The following is a 15,636-nucleotide window of genomic DNA, read 5'->3' on the forward strand; positions in this document are numbered from 1 at the left end:
TAAATTCTAATGTTTTCAGGTGGAATATGTGATACACGAGGCAACGAATTTGGACAACCTTGCTTTATTGTATGAGGGCTGGACTCCATGGGTGTGAGACAACAACACTACAGAGTAAGGCGGTTATACTACCGCCTGGATCTCCTTCGGTTCTACTAGTAGAGCTCCGCAAGCTTGGGTTGCGGCAAATGTGGAAAAAGCAGCATATCCATCTAATTATACTTGCTTAACCGAATCAAGTTGCTTAGTTTTATTGTTTTTGCAAGAGATCATAATGCCATCAATCTACTGAATGAGATCAAATATATTCACCAAAAAAAATAAATAAATAAATATTGTTTTTAAAAAAATTCGAATTTTGCAATATCGGTAAAACTTTGCTGTTTGTACTATATGGCAAAGTGTTTAAAAATAAATGCTGCTTTTTATTTTATTGTTCAAGGTATTGTCGGAGGTGGCAAATACACAAATAAGTTCTGTCAAGGTGACAGATAAAGTGTTAATATGAAGTTGACGAAATAATCGTCTGTTTACAAAATCTTGAGTTGAATTACTACTTATGTTCATCTTTTCGTTCTGTTTTTGTTTTCACAAATTACTGTTTCATCCTCCTCAATTATTAGATTATTAGATTCGTATTATAGATTTAAAAATTGGTAGTCAAATTTAAAAAATATCTAATACAAAAATTGTACGTTTTACTTGGCGTTTCTGTTTTGGTTTTCGTTAAATTACATGTTCACTGTATGTAAAATGATTTTTTTTAATCTAACAAATACCTAGATACTTTAAAAGTGAGTTGTACATGTTCGAAAAATGTTTAAACGGTGTTAAATCAATCATTCATTTTCTTATTATCGCATTTTTACTTTCTTTTGTTCTAATTTCAAGAAAATTAGGTCTCTCCTATTGGCTCCTCATCCTAATTGTCAGTTTCAATTAATCCTAATATCATCATATGCTTCCTGAAGTAGCAGTATCTTGTGACGAAGCTATCGAAGAGATACTCTCAGTTGTGCACCTCCAGAGTGCTTCTACTTCGGTTTCCATCTTCATTTCCTTCGACTCCTTCAGGACAAGTAAACCGTATTAAAAGATATGATTCTTAATACTAAACGTGCAATTGCAGGACATTTCAGAATTTATTTCTTCTCCCTGAGGAATCCACACCGGTTTCCATCTTCTTCCAAAATTCCCTTCATTTCCTTCGAGTCCTTAAGGACAAGTAAACCGTATTAAAAGATATGATTCTTAATACTAAACGTGCAATTGCAGGACATTTCAGAATTTATTTCTTCTCCCTGAGGAATCCACACCGGTTTCCATCTTCTTCCAAAATTCCCTTCATTTCCTTCGAGTCCTTAAGGACAAGTAAACCGTATAAAAAGACATGTTAACTTTTTGTGGTAATATTTTTCATAAAATCATATATTGGAATCACTAAAGAGACCTATAGGGTTGCATTGTTCTTGGTATCATTGTTTTTGTTCATTTGAAATTGGGTTTTTCCAATAATATTCACAAAAATTTTATAATGTAAAATCCACAAACATATACACATTGATAATACTGAACATACTGTATATTATTGAATTTGAAATTATTACAGTATGGAGAGGTGAACATAAGTATCGAATCACTATGATATACTACATGACCAGAATCATAATTACACAATAGCAATAATTACTTTAATTTTGATCCCTTCCACCAATAATTTTGTTACCAAACGTTATTTGGAAAATCTAGTGTAAGGTTCATTTTATTTTTTGAAAAACTAACTTCGTAAATGTTTTTATCGAACGTATTCCTCTGTCTACTGCCATTATTACTAAGAATTTTTGCAACCGTTAGTGACATTCCTACTGAACACACTGTTTACGTCACCACTACTTCAATACTTACAATTACACTGTCTGACGCGCGTTTCGTTAATCAAGTTATCGTCTTCAGAGACTGAAGGTTAACTTGGTTATCGAAACGCGCATCAGACAGTGTAATTGTGAGTGTTGGTGTAGTGGTAGTGTAAACAGTGTGTTCAGCATATCTACTGCCATGTTTGTGACACTTGATTTCATTATATACAATAATAGAAGTACTCCATGTGGTTCCATATGGGTGGTTTATGTAGTAAATTTTATTTTTTGGTAAACTTGAGGTGACTTTTGGTGAAGAATATTGAAATGTCATATCTCTGAGGATTGTATCTTGTTATATAGTAAAAGGTCTATTTCTTGGTGGTACGATTAGAATAAGATATATAATACAGAGGAATAAATTTTATCCAATATATTTTCATTTAAATATTATTTTTTTTTATATTATACAACGCTTTTGGATGATTTCTTTAATATCGTAAAAACAAAATTCGATTGCTTATTATTAATAAAAGTCATAATAGAAAGATTTTTAACAAATAATATAATAATATGTAAGAAAATTAGAAAACTTTCGGATAAGCTGTACGTAACTGTTGGTTATTTTCAATAAATTTCAGTTCAACTGAAAAGTTGTTCATGTATTTTGATTTTATTTGGTTCAATTATCAAAAAGTGATATATATTAAAAATAAAATGTAGTAACTTGAAACATTCGTAATTATAAATGTAATACGGATGTCCCTGTTCTCATCCTATGTTGGTCTGGAAATATTTTAAAATCGTTTGTAATACTGTACAAATAATTTTCTTACAGTAACGAAAGATTTTTAGAAATCCGCATAAATTGGTATTCATTCTTCTTCTTCTTCTGGTGTTAGCTATTATTTTGTAGACTGTATCTAGTAGCGGTTAGTTTCTGCATTCATCTTCTTTCCCTTTCTGATGTATTAGTACCACGATTACCATTTTCCACACTTCTGGCATTAACTCTGGTTCCCGTATATAGCTTATTAAATGATGTCTCTTTTTTAATACAGTTGATCAATTCCGATTGTATTTTGTCTTGTCTTCTCTCCTCTTGTATCATTTCTAGTATTTCCTCTTCCGATAGCATCAATTTATTATGATTAAAATATTGTTAATCGAGTAACATTAGCCCCCTTCAATTTAAGAATATTTCTATTATTAATTTATTGTCTCTTTTCTATATTTTTTCTGTTTTATAATAAAATTTTCCACATTCACATTGAAATATGTTAGAAAAAAGATTTTTTCCCCTTTTTTTAACAAAAAATGGAATGAAATTAAAAGTAATTATGTCTATTGTGTGAATCGCGTATCATTTATTAAAACTATGATATTCTTGTTTATTGTATGTCTAGAAGAAGCGCGTCGAGACGTCCATTAAGTATATCATATTCAGTAAAATTAACATGAAATCATTTACTGATCTTCTTTTCTGTAGGTGTTAGTCCGGTTCCAAAAATAAATTGTAATGTTCTATCATAACCCTAGGAAATTCTTGTTTAACTTAACATCTTTAAACAACCATCTTTTGCGATTAGTTTATTTTTGAAACTAGATGTTAGGTATTAGTTCATTGAAATGAAAGAAAATCTATGATATGAAAACTGCTTTAAGATATTTTTCTTTTCTCTCAAATATTCCTATAAGTGATTTATATCACTGTGCACTGCTAAGTTTTTGACATTTTTGCTAAAAAAATGTGTTAAAAGTTGGCAACACTCCTATGACCTTGACATATGTCATTTTTGGGGTCATTTTGAGCATGTCTGGGTACGTTTATGCCCCCCATCTTTTTTTTTTCGGTTCAAAATTTCGTATTTTCATAGTTTACGATCCTATGCTTCTAAATATTCATCTCACTATTCCCTTCGGTCTAGAAGATACAAAACTAACCTACCTCAAATTAGCAAATTCCATCTTTTAAGAGACAACTCTTTTATTACATTGACCTATGTAATTTCTGGGGTCATTTTGAGCATGTATATTTATATAGGGCGTTCATGTCTATGTATGTTTATATAGCACGTTCACGTTTCCTTCATATTTTTCGGTCTAGTAGGTACAAAACTAACCTAACCTAAAATTTGGAAATTCTCCCTTTTAGGTAACAACATTCCTATGACATTGATCTTAGGATATGTGATTAGGTGAGTCACCGAGCTTAATATATAAAAGCATAATATCGTACTCTATGAAAAATTGAAAATACGAAGTTTTGAATGGAAAAAAAATATGAAGGAGTCATGGGAGCCTCATATAATGACCCCAGAAATGATAGATGTGAAGGTAATACAGACGCAATAATTTTATTGTCCACAAGTAATGACAAAACAATTTTATGACAAAAACGTGTTGGTTTTTTATTAATTTCATAATTTTTCTTACTTTATCCAGCTCTATTGGACTTGTGACAAAATGTACTAAAACATGTTGTATATTTGTATTGAATTTGCCCTGATTTGAAATCTTGAATGTTCCATTGAGCATCTTGAATATCCTTCAAGGATTATCAGAATTTTTATTTCATTTCATAGACAAATATGTATAAATAACGAAATTTATTTGGCATTATTTGCAATTCAAAAATCAGTTATTACACAAACAACATAAAAAAAATGTCTTGAACCAGTTGCCATATCATTTTCTGCAAGAATGTTTTTATTTAAATGTACTAAATATACAATAGGGTATTAATGCTAGGGAGTTTTTCGTTTTTTAGTAGATTGATTTTTAGTAAGACACGTAATAAACATTGAAAATATTAATGTCAGTAAACTTGTCTAACTTATGTCATCTTAAATAATTTGGAATCACAACTGACGAAACTATTTGTAGATGTTTGTTGCTATCTTGTTTAATTTCATTTTTTTAAGGATCAAATTGTATCCGTACTTTTTGATATTCATTCTAATTTCAAATAAAAATATAAAAGTAAAATGTGGTTTTGATTATTTCAACATTCACTGAATCATCTCGAGATATTGTAATCAAATACTATTACACGGTTCCATCCGAACTTTTGATCGGCACTGTATGTCACAGAAGAAGAAATACAAATTTAGTTGTTAGCGAGCTGGATCTTGCAGCCACCACTCACCAGTTATTTAAGGATTTTCTTGCACCCCAGCGCCGTTTCGGTAGTTTAAAGACTTTTATTTTAAATTATTCGGTTTAGTTCACTATAGGGGTGAGTAAAATCCAAACAAGATAAAGTTTAAATTTTATTTATCAACATAACCTAATTTTAAAATTTTCATGTTTATAAATAAATGTATCAGATTAAAGATATATAAAAATTGCACATATCACAGCTTAATAAACCGTACCATCTATCTAATTATAGCGACACATTATACAAAGTGTTTTCATTAAAACCCACCATATATATTTACATAAACTGTTTTACAACCCAGTTTAACCGCAAATTAAGGGGTTCCTTTGGTCCTGGGCAGCTCCTAAAATCGAGGGGTGCTGACAATTGTATTGATATCCCTAAATCTAACTAACTGCTACCATAAATGGTTTTTTAGATTTCGGATAAGCAGAACAGCCGACATCTTGTTCACCGTCAAGCATCATTTGTACTTGATGTCTTCCTGTCGGCCACTATAACTTTCATTCTATTATATATTTTGACTTGAAAAAATTTGTAAAGCTTATTCAAATGACAATAAAGAATATTCAAAAACAATGAGATTGACAATTTCAATGGTTTGGCCTTAAAAAAATATTGAAAAAACCGGCGAGAAACTAAAGGAACCCCTTAACAAAAACATGTTTTATTATCTCCAGAGTATATGATCTATTTGATAATTAAATGCTACTTTTTATATTTTATTGATACCTTAATTATATATGTTCAAAATATTGGAAAATTTATTGGAAATCATGAAGAAACTATTTGAAATTAAGCTAACGAGTTCAAATACGATCTAAGGGGGTATTCTGGTCGAGAAATTGAAAACAACGATTTTATTGCATATTTTCAAAGCTTAGACCCTTAAGAATATGTCCTTGAACGGATTTTCCCAAATTTTTTTTCTCCAAACTACTTTTTTTGATTAATTGACATCTTTACAGATTAAAAATTTTTATAGGTGAATAATATTCAAAAAACTTCGTAATTTTCCTTTTTGTTCCACATTTATGTAGGAAATTTAGTTTCCCTACTGGTAGGTGAATAATTTTATTCAAAAAACTTCAGGATTTTTCTTTTCGTCCCATAATTATGTGGAAAATGAGTTGGATTATCAATTTATAATCACATTTTGTACATTTACTTTCTATAAAACTTTCTAGTTGCTAAATTAGTCGAATCAAGAGTTTCCCTACTGGTAGGTGAATAATTTTATTCAAAAAACTTCAGGATTTTTCTTTTCGTCCCATAATTATGTGGAAAATGAGTTGGATTATCAATTTATAATCACATTTTGTACATTTACTTTCTATAAAACTTTCTAGCTGCTTATTTAGTCGAATGAAGAGTTTCCCTACTGGTAGGTGAATAATTTTATTCAAAAAACTTCAGGATTTTTCTTTTTGTCCCATAATTATGTGGAAAATGAGTTGGATTATCAATTTATAATCACATTTTGTACATTTACTTTCTATTAAACTTTCTAGTTGCTAAATTAGTCGAATCGTGAGTTTCCCTACTGGTAGGTGAATAATTTTATTCCAAGAATTGAGATATTTTTATTTTTATTTTCTTAATAAGTCAATAAATATCTTATAAAAAAATGGATAGTAAACATTTTTTCACGTTAGTTTCAAAATGCCTAAAATTTAGTCTTCTAGACCAGAATACCCCCCTAATCAATAACTAATTCCTTATGGATTATAAGTCTTTAGTTTCCTTTTTCATAAATAAAATAAAACCTATTTAGCACGTTCTCTTTGCTGTCTCAATAATTCATCGATTTGACTCTTATACATATCCTTGACATCCTCCAAATCCAATTTCAATTCTTCGTTTTGCTCAACTTTTTCCCCATACAGTTGACACAACGTATCATATTGTTGTTCCAATTCGTCGAATTTTATTTTTAGGCTGTCGAATTCGGTTACTTTACCTTCCAAATTTTCTACTTTCGTTAATAAATTAGATATTTCGTTATTGAGGAGGTTGCGTTCTTGTTCTCGTCGATTCAATTCCCACTGTAGTTGTTGCACTTCTCCGTCTCGTTGTTTCAAACTTGTTTGTAGCATTTGCATCTCGAACATGTTCGTGTAACGGGGGGTAGCAGTAACTTCGAACGGTTCGTCCTGTAAAATAATAATATCCTGTAGATAATTAATATTTCGAGTTTTATTTAAAGAAATAACTTGCCTGGGACCAAAACGAACCAGTCATGGAATCAGATACGGAAACTTTTCCTAAACTTAAAGTAGGTGAATTACTACCGCCATTAGAAGACCTAGTTACTTGATTTTCGGTTGGTAGTCGTTCCTAAAAATCAGAAACACTTTATAAACAAGTAATATAATTCCGATTTTATTCACCTGTGACATAATTTGTCTCTTTTCCAATTCGAAAGCAGCTCTTTCCGCATTAAAGTGTTGCTGCAAATTACAAAGTTCGTTTTCCTTTTCACTAATTGTTTCTTTACATTTTTTCAATGAAATATTCAATTTTTCGATTTTATTATTCAATTCTTGTTCGTTAACGAATCTTTCAGTTTTTTGTTGTTGCAATTCCATTTGGGAAAGTTCCAATTTGTGGCGTAAGCTGTTAAGTTCGCTTTCCATATCCGAAAATTTCGACCTTAATTGGATACAGTCATCTTTGATGATTCTTTCATTGTTAGTCGCGGTTTGTAATTTTGTTTGTAGCTCGGCTAAAAAAATAAAAACCGTAACAGGCTTGGATAGGATAGAAAATAGATTTAAACAATCTAAAAATTCCAAATGAAAGTGACAGAGACCGTTTAACAAGTAAATTTGTTTATATACAGGAAGATACAGAAGTAAAAGTTGTTTTTGAAGAAAAAACCGAGGAAAAGGTTCGATTTGACTTTTGGAAAACTATTGGTTACATCAAATAAATTACAATGGGATCTATTGGAATTCCATAGCTTTGCCATTCTTCATATTATTTATTAATTCCTCTACTTTTGTTTTTGATGGTGTTTCATCTCTACCATAGACCATAACAATTATTTTTTGAACAGGAAGACCATTTAACAAGTAAATTTGTTGATATACAGGAAGATACAGAAGTAAAAGTTGTTTTTGAAGAAATAACAAAGGAAAAGGTTCGATTCTACTTTTGGAAAACTATTGGTTACATCAAATAAATTACAATGTGTTCAGAAAGTGTTGAGAAAACTGAAGTAGTTATGAAACAAATACAGATCTAACCTCACAAATGATTAAAATACTGAAAATTCCGGTTAGTTTAGAATCAAAAGACTCTGAACGATTTCGACTATCAAAAAAGCCAGCAATGATTTAAGCCAGTAATTTGAGAAGTCAATTCAGTGATTTATTGTTTTTAGATATCAACTTTTCCATGATAACTAACATCACATTAAACTTTAATTTTATAATTTTGTGTTTTTTTTTTGAAAAACCTCATTCTTTTGAAATGTTTGTAAAACATTTCAAATAATCTATCAACCCTCAATTCTAATAGGAAAAAATAAATTCCTTCCTTATTTTCCATCAATTATTTTTTCTAATTATGACTCACTAATTTTTAATGTGAGTTCCTCTTCAATTTTTTCAAATGAAGCTAATTTCAATGAATGCGTCGCCTGTAACGATTCCAATTGACGTATTAAGGGTTTGCTAACTTCAGATACTGATTGTGATAGTTCTTCATTTCGGGCTTCGGCTTCTTCCAATTTTCTCATCAATTTATTTTTATCTTCCCTGAATTTTTCCTCGTTTTTCACGTTATCTTCTTCATATCGCCTTAACGTTTGCCTTAAATCTTCTAATTGATCCACCAGCTACAGATAAAAAATAACAAATAATAACACGAAAAAAAAAATAATTTGAAAAAAACTCACTTCGGAATTTTGCGATTCGGTCATTTTCTTTTGATTTTCCAAAGTATTCAGCAGCTGTTCACGCATTTGTAATTCGGAACTAGTTTTAATTTTTTCTTGGAGTTCTTTTTTAGCCGCTTCTAGTGATTTTTTAACAGTATCATATTTTTGGGTTAAATCGTCCAATTGTCCTTTCAATTTATTAACTTCGTTTTCTAATTTTTTATTTTTTGACGTTAACTGATTGATAGCTTCTATTTGCGTCCTTTCAACTTCATCTTTCGCTGCTAGAGATTTTTTAAGACGATCCGATTCTGTTGTAAGACTTTCCACGTTTTCCCTAAAATAAAAATGATGAAATTATAAATTTACATTATTAAACAACAACAAAAAAAAACTTACTTGAGATGTTTTATTGTATTTTCGTTTTCTTTTTCTTTAACTCTCAATTTTTTGATAATATTAGAATGTTGCAGCTGCTGTTTAGATAATTTTTCACCTTCCTGCATCAATTCTTTTATAACCCCTTCTTTCTCTGATAATAGGCTTTCAAATTCACCTTTGCTGATTCTAGTTGCCGATTCCACTTTCGTCTGTTCTAATTGCTTTCTTAAATTATCTTTCTCCCTGATCGCCTGCTGGAATTTCTTTTCTAACGCAGACATCCTTTGGGTGTATTCCTCAGTGACCTGCGATAAATCAGCACTTTCCAACTGCTTACTTATTATGGTATCCAATTGAACCTTCAAACTGTTATTTACTTCTTGTAATTCGGCATTTCGACGATTCACATCTATGAGTTTAGATTCTCTAGATTCTAATATTTCAGTTATTTCGGTTATTTTTTTTAAGAGCTTATCCACTTCCGGGGGATGTAGTTCGTCGCTTATACTAGAAGCTTCCGATAATTCTCGATTATGACATTTTATTTTCTTTATAGTCAGTTTGCCTAATCCCTCAGTTTCCATTTTAGCTCTTGTACAAATCTGTTTAGCGGGACTCTGTCTACTTTGGGTACTACTCGAGTCGCCGTTAGGACTTGATATTATTTCTATATCGGAAGATGTTGTTGTTTCTAATTCATCCCCTGATGTGTGATCTGATCCTATTTTAACGAGATCCGATCGACTTTCTGAACTAATCGGTGAATTCTCCCTAGGAATCAGTTCTACCTGAAAAGATAATATTTAAAATAAATTTATTTGAATAAATTTAATATTTACCTGTGACAAAGTGAGACTTTTTTGACTAGAATCCATTATCATCTTTGGTTCGTTAGATACACTTTTCTCTGTCATTGCATCTGCTAATAAATTTTTTAAATAAGTCGAATTGCTACTTGTCTCAGTCGCTGTACTAGTATCGCTACTACTTTCCATGATATTATCACTTCCGGTTATAGTTTTATCTGATTGTGAACTATCATCTTGTATATAACTATCAATTGGATTTTCTGTTATGCTATGTTCTTCTACCTCAACTGGAATATCTATAATATTAGTTTTTTGTAAAATATTAGTTAAATCTTGTTTGATACTCTGTGGTTGGGTATCTATCAAAACCTGTGTCAATGGCAACTGCATGGTACTTCTAGCAGGAGCCCTTGTAATAGCATCTACAAGAGGATATTTTTTATCTGAATCTGTGTTAATTTCATTTACAGTTTCCGGTAGACCGAATGTATCTTTTAACATCTTCTGGGGTTTTAGATGGGGGTTAAAAGCAGAATCTAATACAGTTGCAGATGTACTTTCTGATACTGATGTATATGACATTGTATCTTCAGCAATACTATTCTCATCCTGATCTTCTGGAATTACTTCAACACTATCCGGTGATAATTTATCAACAGAACTGAAATAATATTAAATAAACTCTTATTTACATCATTAAATATATAATATGTTACCTGCTTTTTTCATCTTCTGACAATGGTGAAATAACTTCATCTGTGTAATCGGACTGTCTTCTACTATTAGTACTATCAGTACCGATCACTTCCACAGAACTTGGACTAGTTAAACTATCGCCCAATACTTCCACGGAGTCTGATGTGGGCTGAAGACCTAAATACATTGAGTATCTATAGATAAACTGATTTTAAATTCACATTTTATGAAAAAAACAAAATAATAATACTCAAGTATACCTTACCTAATGCAGAACTTGATGTAGAGATGGAATGGCCGGCTGACAACATTTCTGAATCTGGACTTGTACATTCTGTACTACAAGTTATAATATCAGCACTCTCGGAACTATTTTTACCACTTTCAGCACTGAGTACTGAGAGCCTGTTGCTTTGTGAAGTGGTCTGTTTCTCCCTTCTTTTAACTGTATTTGTATTATTTTGATTATCCAAATCAGTATCAACTATAAACGTTTTCCCATTTGGAATAAAATAAAATCAAATTTACAATAGATTAAAGTGAATATTTGCAAATTTAATAAATTAAATAGACCAAATTTGATAAATATCAAGTGTAATTAATAATTTTCTGTAAATATAGCTAAACCTTGATCAATACTGAAAAGATGCAGTGTTAAACCTCCACCTTAGTTTATTTTAAAAATATTTGTAAACATAGCTAACAATGTTATAACATAATATCTTCTATTTTTAACACTAAGGACTTTATTCTCGACTGTGGACTGTTAATTACAATAAACAAAGCCAGCGATAATAAAATTAACAAAGTTACTCATTCAAGTTCACGCTTACCAATTCATAGTTTGAATTAAAAAAAAACCGAGCAAGCAACTTTTTCAGTTTTTAAAAAATACAACAGTGATAACATTCTATGTAAATATTATCAATTAATTATTAATCAAGACCTTGTGTTAATTGAAAGGGGTTGATTTTTGATCAGTCCCAGAGAATCGATATTGACAACTTTGAGAATCCCTTGATTCAAAATACCTAGACCCTAGAGAGACAAGACATTGGCCACATACTTTGCATTTATTTGTTGGGACCTTGATAGGAACTAGAGCTTTGACCATCAGTAAGTTGGTAAGTAAAATTTATTCTTGATAAATCACCTTGATTTTGATAGAAAATTAGTTTCAAAAAATATATTTTGACAAAGACTGAAATAGATCGAAAATCTTGTTTTTTTAAACTAATTTTCTATCTAAAATCAAGACAATTGATCAAGAATGTTACCTGTAATAATTTCATCTTGATCAGGGGTATTTTCACCTTTTTCTCCCTCAACAATATCAGAAATATGATTATCTACTTCTTCTATATTTTGTACAACAAGCTTACTTCGACTAAACGTTTCTATACCGTCCAGAGTATCATCCAGGCTGGTAATCGAAGGTGATTTATTTCCATCCTGATTATTTTCAAAAAAAGATCCTACGATATTTCATTTCAATTATTACATATCGTCCAAACACCAAATTCAAGCAAACCTGTAAATGATCCCCAAATACTGTTCGACACATTGATTTGTTTTGGATGAACGGCTGTTTGATTTTTCTTATCCTGACTGGTACTTGGTTGTGCCAAACCCCAGTTACCAAAGAAGTCATCTGAAAGTGGATCTATGGGCGTATTTGCAGGAGTTAGAATAGATTCATCGTCCTTAATATCTAAAGCTTTATCTATAGTTTTTTGAGCTTCTTTAAGAGCTGACTTTGCAATGTTTGCTAGACCTGCTGCATCAAACCAACTCATTTTGATTCATATTCTTTAACGAATAAATATAAAACGATAAAATATACATTATTTAAGTAACATTTATGCTTTAAAGTTTTATGTGGTATGCGATATTTTCTTATCATATACTTTTAAACACTTTACAATATATCACTTGACATGTTGACAAAAATTTGTTGACGTAAAATGACAAGTACGACATTTAAACTGCTGATAAATAAGCAGTTTGTCATGTACTACTAGCTGAAACCTTTCAAATGAAATAGAACTTACCGAGTTTTTTAAAATAATTAATTATACGATGATTAAATAATATTAAAATTTGTGGCTACTATAGGTAATAACTATTATACTAATTAAATAACTTCGTGAAGAAATTACGCATAGAATATTGAAATTGAATCTAATAATAAAATTAAAGGATTGTTATTTTCATTATTTTTATGAAAAATAACCAGAAAGTTGATAATTTTTTGATTTTCTTATATACGGTTATTAGTATCTATATACTCAACGCTCCAGTGGCGCAATTGGTTAGCGCACGGTACTTATAAGACAGTAGTCGTGAGCGATGCCGGGGTTGTGAGTTCGAGCCTCACCTGGAGCATGTTTTTTTAAATTTATTTTTTAGAAGTACTGAATTTTTTTCTGAAAATATAGAAACTATTTCATTTGTTCGTTTTGATATTATATTTTACAGAGATAGAATTAAGATAGTAATTTAATTATGATAGACCCCTTTAGATATACTTAATATGGATCGATTCAATTGCAATATCTCTCGAGGACTTCACACATAAACTTGTCTATATTCCATTAGAAGTATTTTTTTATAATTTATAAGTATTACTCATTCATATTTTTGTGTCATTTTGTAAGCGAATACAAATAATTTAGTTTAAAGTTCCTCTTAATTGATGAAAACTATAAAAATGATTTGTTTTATTATGTTGTGTTTTTCGTAATAAATCATTTTGATTATAAGTCTCTTTAGATAAAAAATTAGTTCCAAAAATCAATTTTTATCTATTTTTTGGAACTAATTAAGATAATTTATCAAGAAAAAAAATTAATATACTTATTTTCACAATTTTTTCATTCAGTGTAATTTAATAACTGAACTTTGACACAAATAAATACGTCGCTCCAGTGGCGCAATTGGTTAGCGCACGGTACTTATAAGACAGTAGTTGTGAGCGATGCCGGGGTTGTGAGTTCGAGCCTCACCTGGAGCAGCAGTAATTTTTTTATATAGAAAAATTTCAACAGAAAATAATTTTTTTTGACATGTAATATATTTTTTGCACAAAAATGAAAAATTTCTAAAATATAGCATAGTAAAGAAAAATCCCTACAATCATTTTTTAAAATTAAAATAATTTCTATACCATGAATTTTATTTATATTAGATTATATAAGCTGTACACATTTTCAGGTCTCACATGATTATGCTGATGGAGTGCATCATATCCATAAATTGTTATTTCATTTTGAAGTTTTTCTAGAGATTTAGAAAATTTACCATATGATTATATTAATGGAGTTCATCATATCTATAAACTGTTATTTCTTATCTCTTAGACCTTTTGATATGTTTATGCTTCAAAATATTCTTAATTTTAGGTCTCTTCTGATTTAAAATTAGTTTCTTTTATAATATCTTAAAGACAGATAAACATTTGACGTTTCAACTTCTTTTAGTCTTTATTTTGAGGTTTTTGTTTTGAATTTACTAATGAAAAAGGTTTAGTTTGAATGAAAAAAACACATCGATTAATTTGAAAACTTTATTTATATAAAAGGAAAAAAAATAAAATTATAAATACAGATTAATCAGTTGTTACTACAGTATTACAAAATGTATTAAAATAAAATAACTACAAAATTAGAAATCTAATATATTACATTCAAATCACTGTATCTTACACTTTATTTCAACACACGTGGAATTACCAATTAATATTATACTATATTGGTTGGTCTGTTCGATTGATTTGTTGCTGGTTGTGCAGCTGTTTGACGCGTAACTAAAGATACTGCATTTTGTAGAACTTGTTTTCGAAGAAAATCCGAAGTCAAACTTGTCATACTTTCTTTACTGCCCACTTTACACCTTATATAACCATAAAGATTTGATCCACTTAGGATTAAAGCTATTGTTACTAATAACTACAAAATATAGAACATAATTTATTTATTTTATTAACTTTTAATCTACAAAAACACAACTCACCAACCATCTAAATTCAAATCCAAAGATTGCAACTATAAATAATAAAGACCATAATAATGGGGTTAAAATTAGTGCAACCCAAAATATTCTAGACTCTCGTTCATTTACTCTGTTCTAAAAATATTGAAATAATAAATAAATTTTCTCTATATCCATCATCGAATTAATACCTGTCCAGATTCAAACACCCAGTGGGATTTTCCATCATCATCAACATAATTCCACCATCGTAAACCTACCATAAGTCTTCCAGTAATATTTTTTACTGTCCAAAAATCAACAGATAACAATAAAATTACACTGACAAAACTTGTTATAAAACCTGCACCAAATGCTTCACATAATAGGTAAACTACTACAGCTGCTCCTCTAAATGCGATGTGGCATAAGGTAATATATGGATGCCTACCAATTAGTAAATACAAATTATCTATAATACTTATTTAAACTAATTACATATATATTACAACAATTACTTTAATGTATGAATTTAATTTTATCTTACGTTAAAGAATCTTTTTTAACGCCAAATTCTCCTTCATCTTCACCAAAACCAACGGTATCCTCCAAAAGGGGCATCTGCAATATAAAAATCAATATTTTGTTTCGATTTTTGTTGGTGAGAAAAAGACGTTTATTTACTTACTCTGGCAGACGACATAATGATAATAATCTGATAACATATACAGATAACCGATTATCTTTGCAATTTAAAGTATCATGTAGAATTGAATCTGTTTAAATGTTCATTATTATTGTCTATGTGGATAACAAATCATAGAACATTTCGAATATGATTTGCTTCATTTTGGTTAAAGTCATACTTATCAAATTGAT

At 29.8% G+C, this 15,636-nt stretch overlaps 3 protein-coding genes, 1 long non-coding RNA gene and 2 other non-coding genes across 8 annotated transcripts in view; 4 read left to right on the top strand and 2 right to left on the bottom strand.

The window, feature by feature from the left end:
• Nucleotides 1–333, top strand: part of LOC130452639 (serine/threonine-protein kinase SMG1) — a 50,247-nt gene extending 49,914 nt beyond the window's left edge. For all 3 annotated transcript variants that reach the window (XM_056791992.1, XM_056791993.1, XM_056791994.1), the window contains exon 9: nucleotides 20–333. In XM_056791992.1, coding sequence (XP_056647970.1) covers nucleotides 20–97 — 78 coding nt within the window. In that variant the 3' untranslated portion in view covers nucleotides 98–333. The remainder of the gene's footprint in view (nucleotides 1–19) is intronic.
• A 6,061-nt stretch (nucleotides 334–6,394) lies between these two features.
• LOC130452802 (TATA element modulatory factor) lies at nucleotides 6,395–12,780 on the bottom strand. Its single transcript, XM_056792259.1, has 11 exons — nucleotides 12,320–12,780; nucleotides 12,066–12,263; nucleotides 11,054–11,272; nucleotides 10,809–10,965; nucleotides 10,123–10,753; nucleotides 9,302–10,071; nucleotides 8,921–9,239; nucleotides 8,599–8,860; nucleotides 7,410–7,744; nucleotides 7,237–7,356; nucleotides 6,395–7,172 (listed from the first exon to the last, which is right to left on the bottom strand). Exons 1-11 carry the CDS (start codon nucleotides 12,582–12,584, stop codon nucleotides 6,786–6,788), a joined length of 3,663 nt encoding a protein of 1,220 aa, XP_056648237.1. The 5' UTR covers nucleotides 12,585–12,780; the 3' UTR covers nucleotides 6,395–6,785.
• A 4-nt stretch (nucleotides 12,781–12,784) lies between these two features.
• LOC130452807 (uncharacterized) lies at nucleotides 12,785–14,458 on the top strand. The gene is made up of 2 exons (XR_008911002.1): nucleotides 12,785–12,903; nucleotides 14,002–14,458. It is a non-coding gene; the product is annotated as an uncharacterized LOC130452807 (long non-coding RNA).
• Nucleotides 13,082–13,173, top strand: Trnai-uau (transfer RNA isoleucine (anticodon UAU)). Its single transcript is given in 2 exon segments — nucleotides 13,082–13,119; nucleotides 13,138–13,173. It is a non-coding gene; the product is annotated as a tRNA-Ile (tRNA).
• On the top strand, nucleotides 13,710–13,801 carry Trnai-uau (transfer RNA isoleucine (anticodon UAU)). Its single transcript is given in 2 exon segments — nucleotides 13,710–13,747; nucleotides 13,766–13,801. It is a non-coding gene; the product is annotated as a tRNA-Ile (tRNA).
• On the bottom strand, nucleotides 14,336–15,634 carry LOC130452804 (uncharacterized Golgi apparatus membrane protein-like protein CG5021). The gene is made up of 5 exons (XM_056792261.1): nucleotides 15,446–15,634; nucleotides 15,305–15,378; nucleotides 14,970–15,204; nucleotides 14,800–14,913; nucleotides 14,336–14,735 (listed from the first exon to the last, which is right to left on the bottom strand). Exons 1-5 carry the CDS (start codon nucleotides 15,458–15,460, stop codon nucleotides 14,529–14,531), a joined length of 645 nt encoding a protein of 214 aa, XP_056648239.1. The 5' UTR covers nucleotides 15,461–15,634; the 3' UTR covers nucleotides 14,336–14,528.
• Nucleotides 15,635–15,636: the final 2 nt, after the last annotated feature.

Source organism: Diorhabda sublineata, chromosome 2, assembly GCF_026230105.1.
Source record: "Diorhabda sublineata isolate icDioSubl1.1 chromosome 2, icDioSubl1.1, whole genome shotgun sequence".
Taxonomy (NCBI): domain Eukaryota; kingdom Metazoa; phylum Arthropoda; class Insecta; order Coleoptera; family Chrysomelidae; genus Diorhabda; species Diorhabda sublineata.

What these genes read in the sequence shown, in the direction of transcription:
- LOC130452802 (XM_056792259.1), bottom strand. Translation starts at nt 12,584, where the DNA reads ATGAGTTGGTTTGATGCAGCAGGTCTAGCAAACATTGCAAAGTCAGCT. An exon ending in CCGAATCGCAAAATTCCGAA is followed by an intron (nt 8,861 to 8,920) that starts GTGAGTTTTTTT and finishes TTTTATCTGTAG; the next exon opens with CTGGTGGATCAATTAGAAGA. An exon ending in GGAACTCACATTAAAAATTA is followed by an intron (nt 7,745 to 8,598) that starts GTGAGTCATAAT and finishes TTATTTTTTTAG; the next exon opens with CCGAGCTACAAACAAAATTA.
- LOC130452804 (XM_056792261.1), bottom strand. An exon ending in GGGTGTTTGAATCTGGACAG is followed by an intron (nt 14,914 to 14,969) that starts GTATTAATTCGA and finishes CAATATTTTTAG; the next exon opens with AACAGAGTAAATGAACGAGA. An exon ending in GATTTGAATTTAGATGGTTG is followed by an intron (nt 14,736 to 14,799) that starts GTGAGTTGTGTT and finishes TATATTTTGTAG; the next exon opens with TTATTAGTAACAATAGCTTT.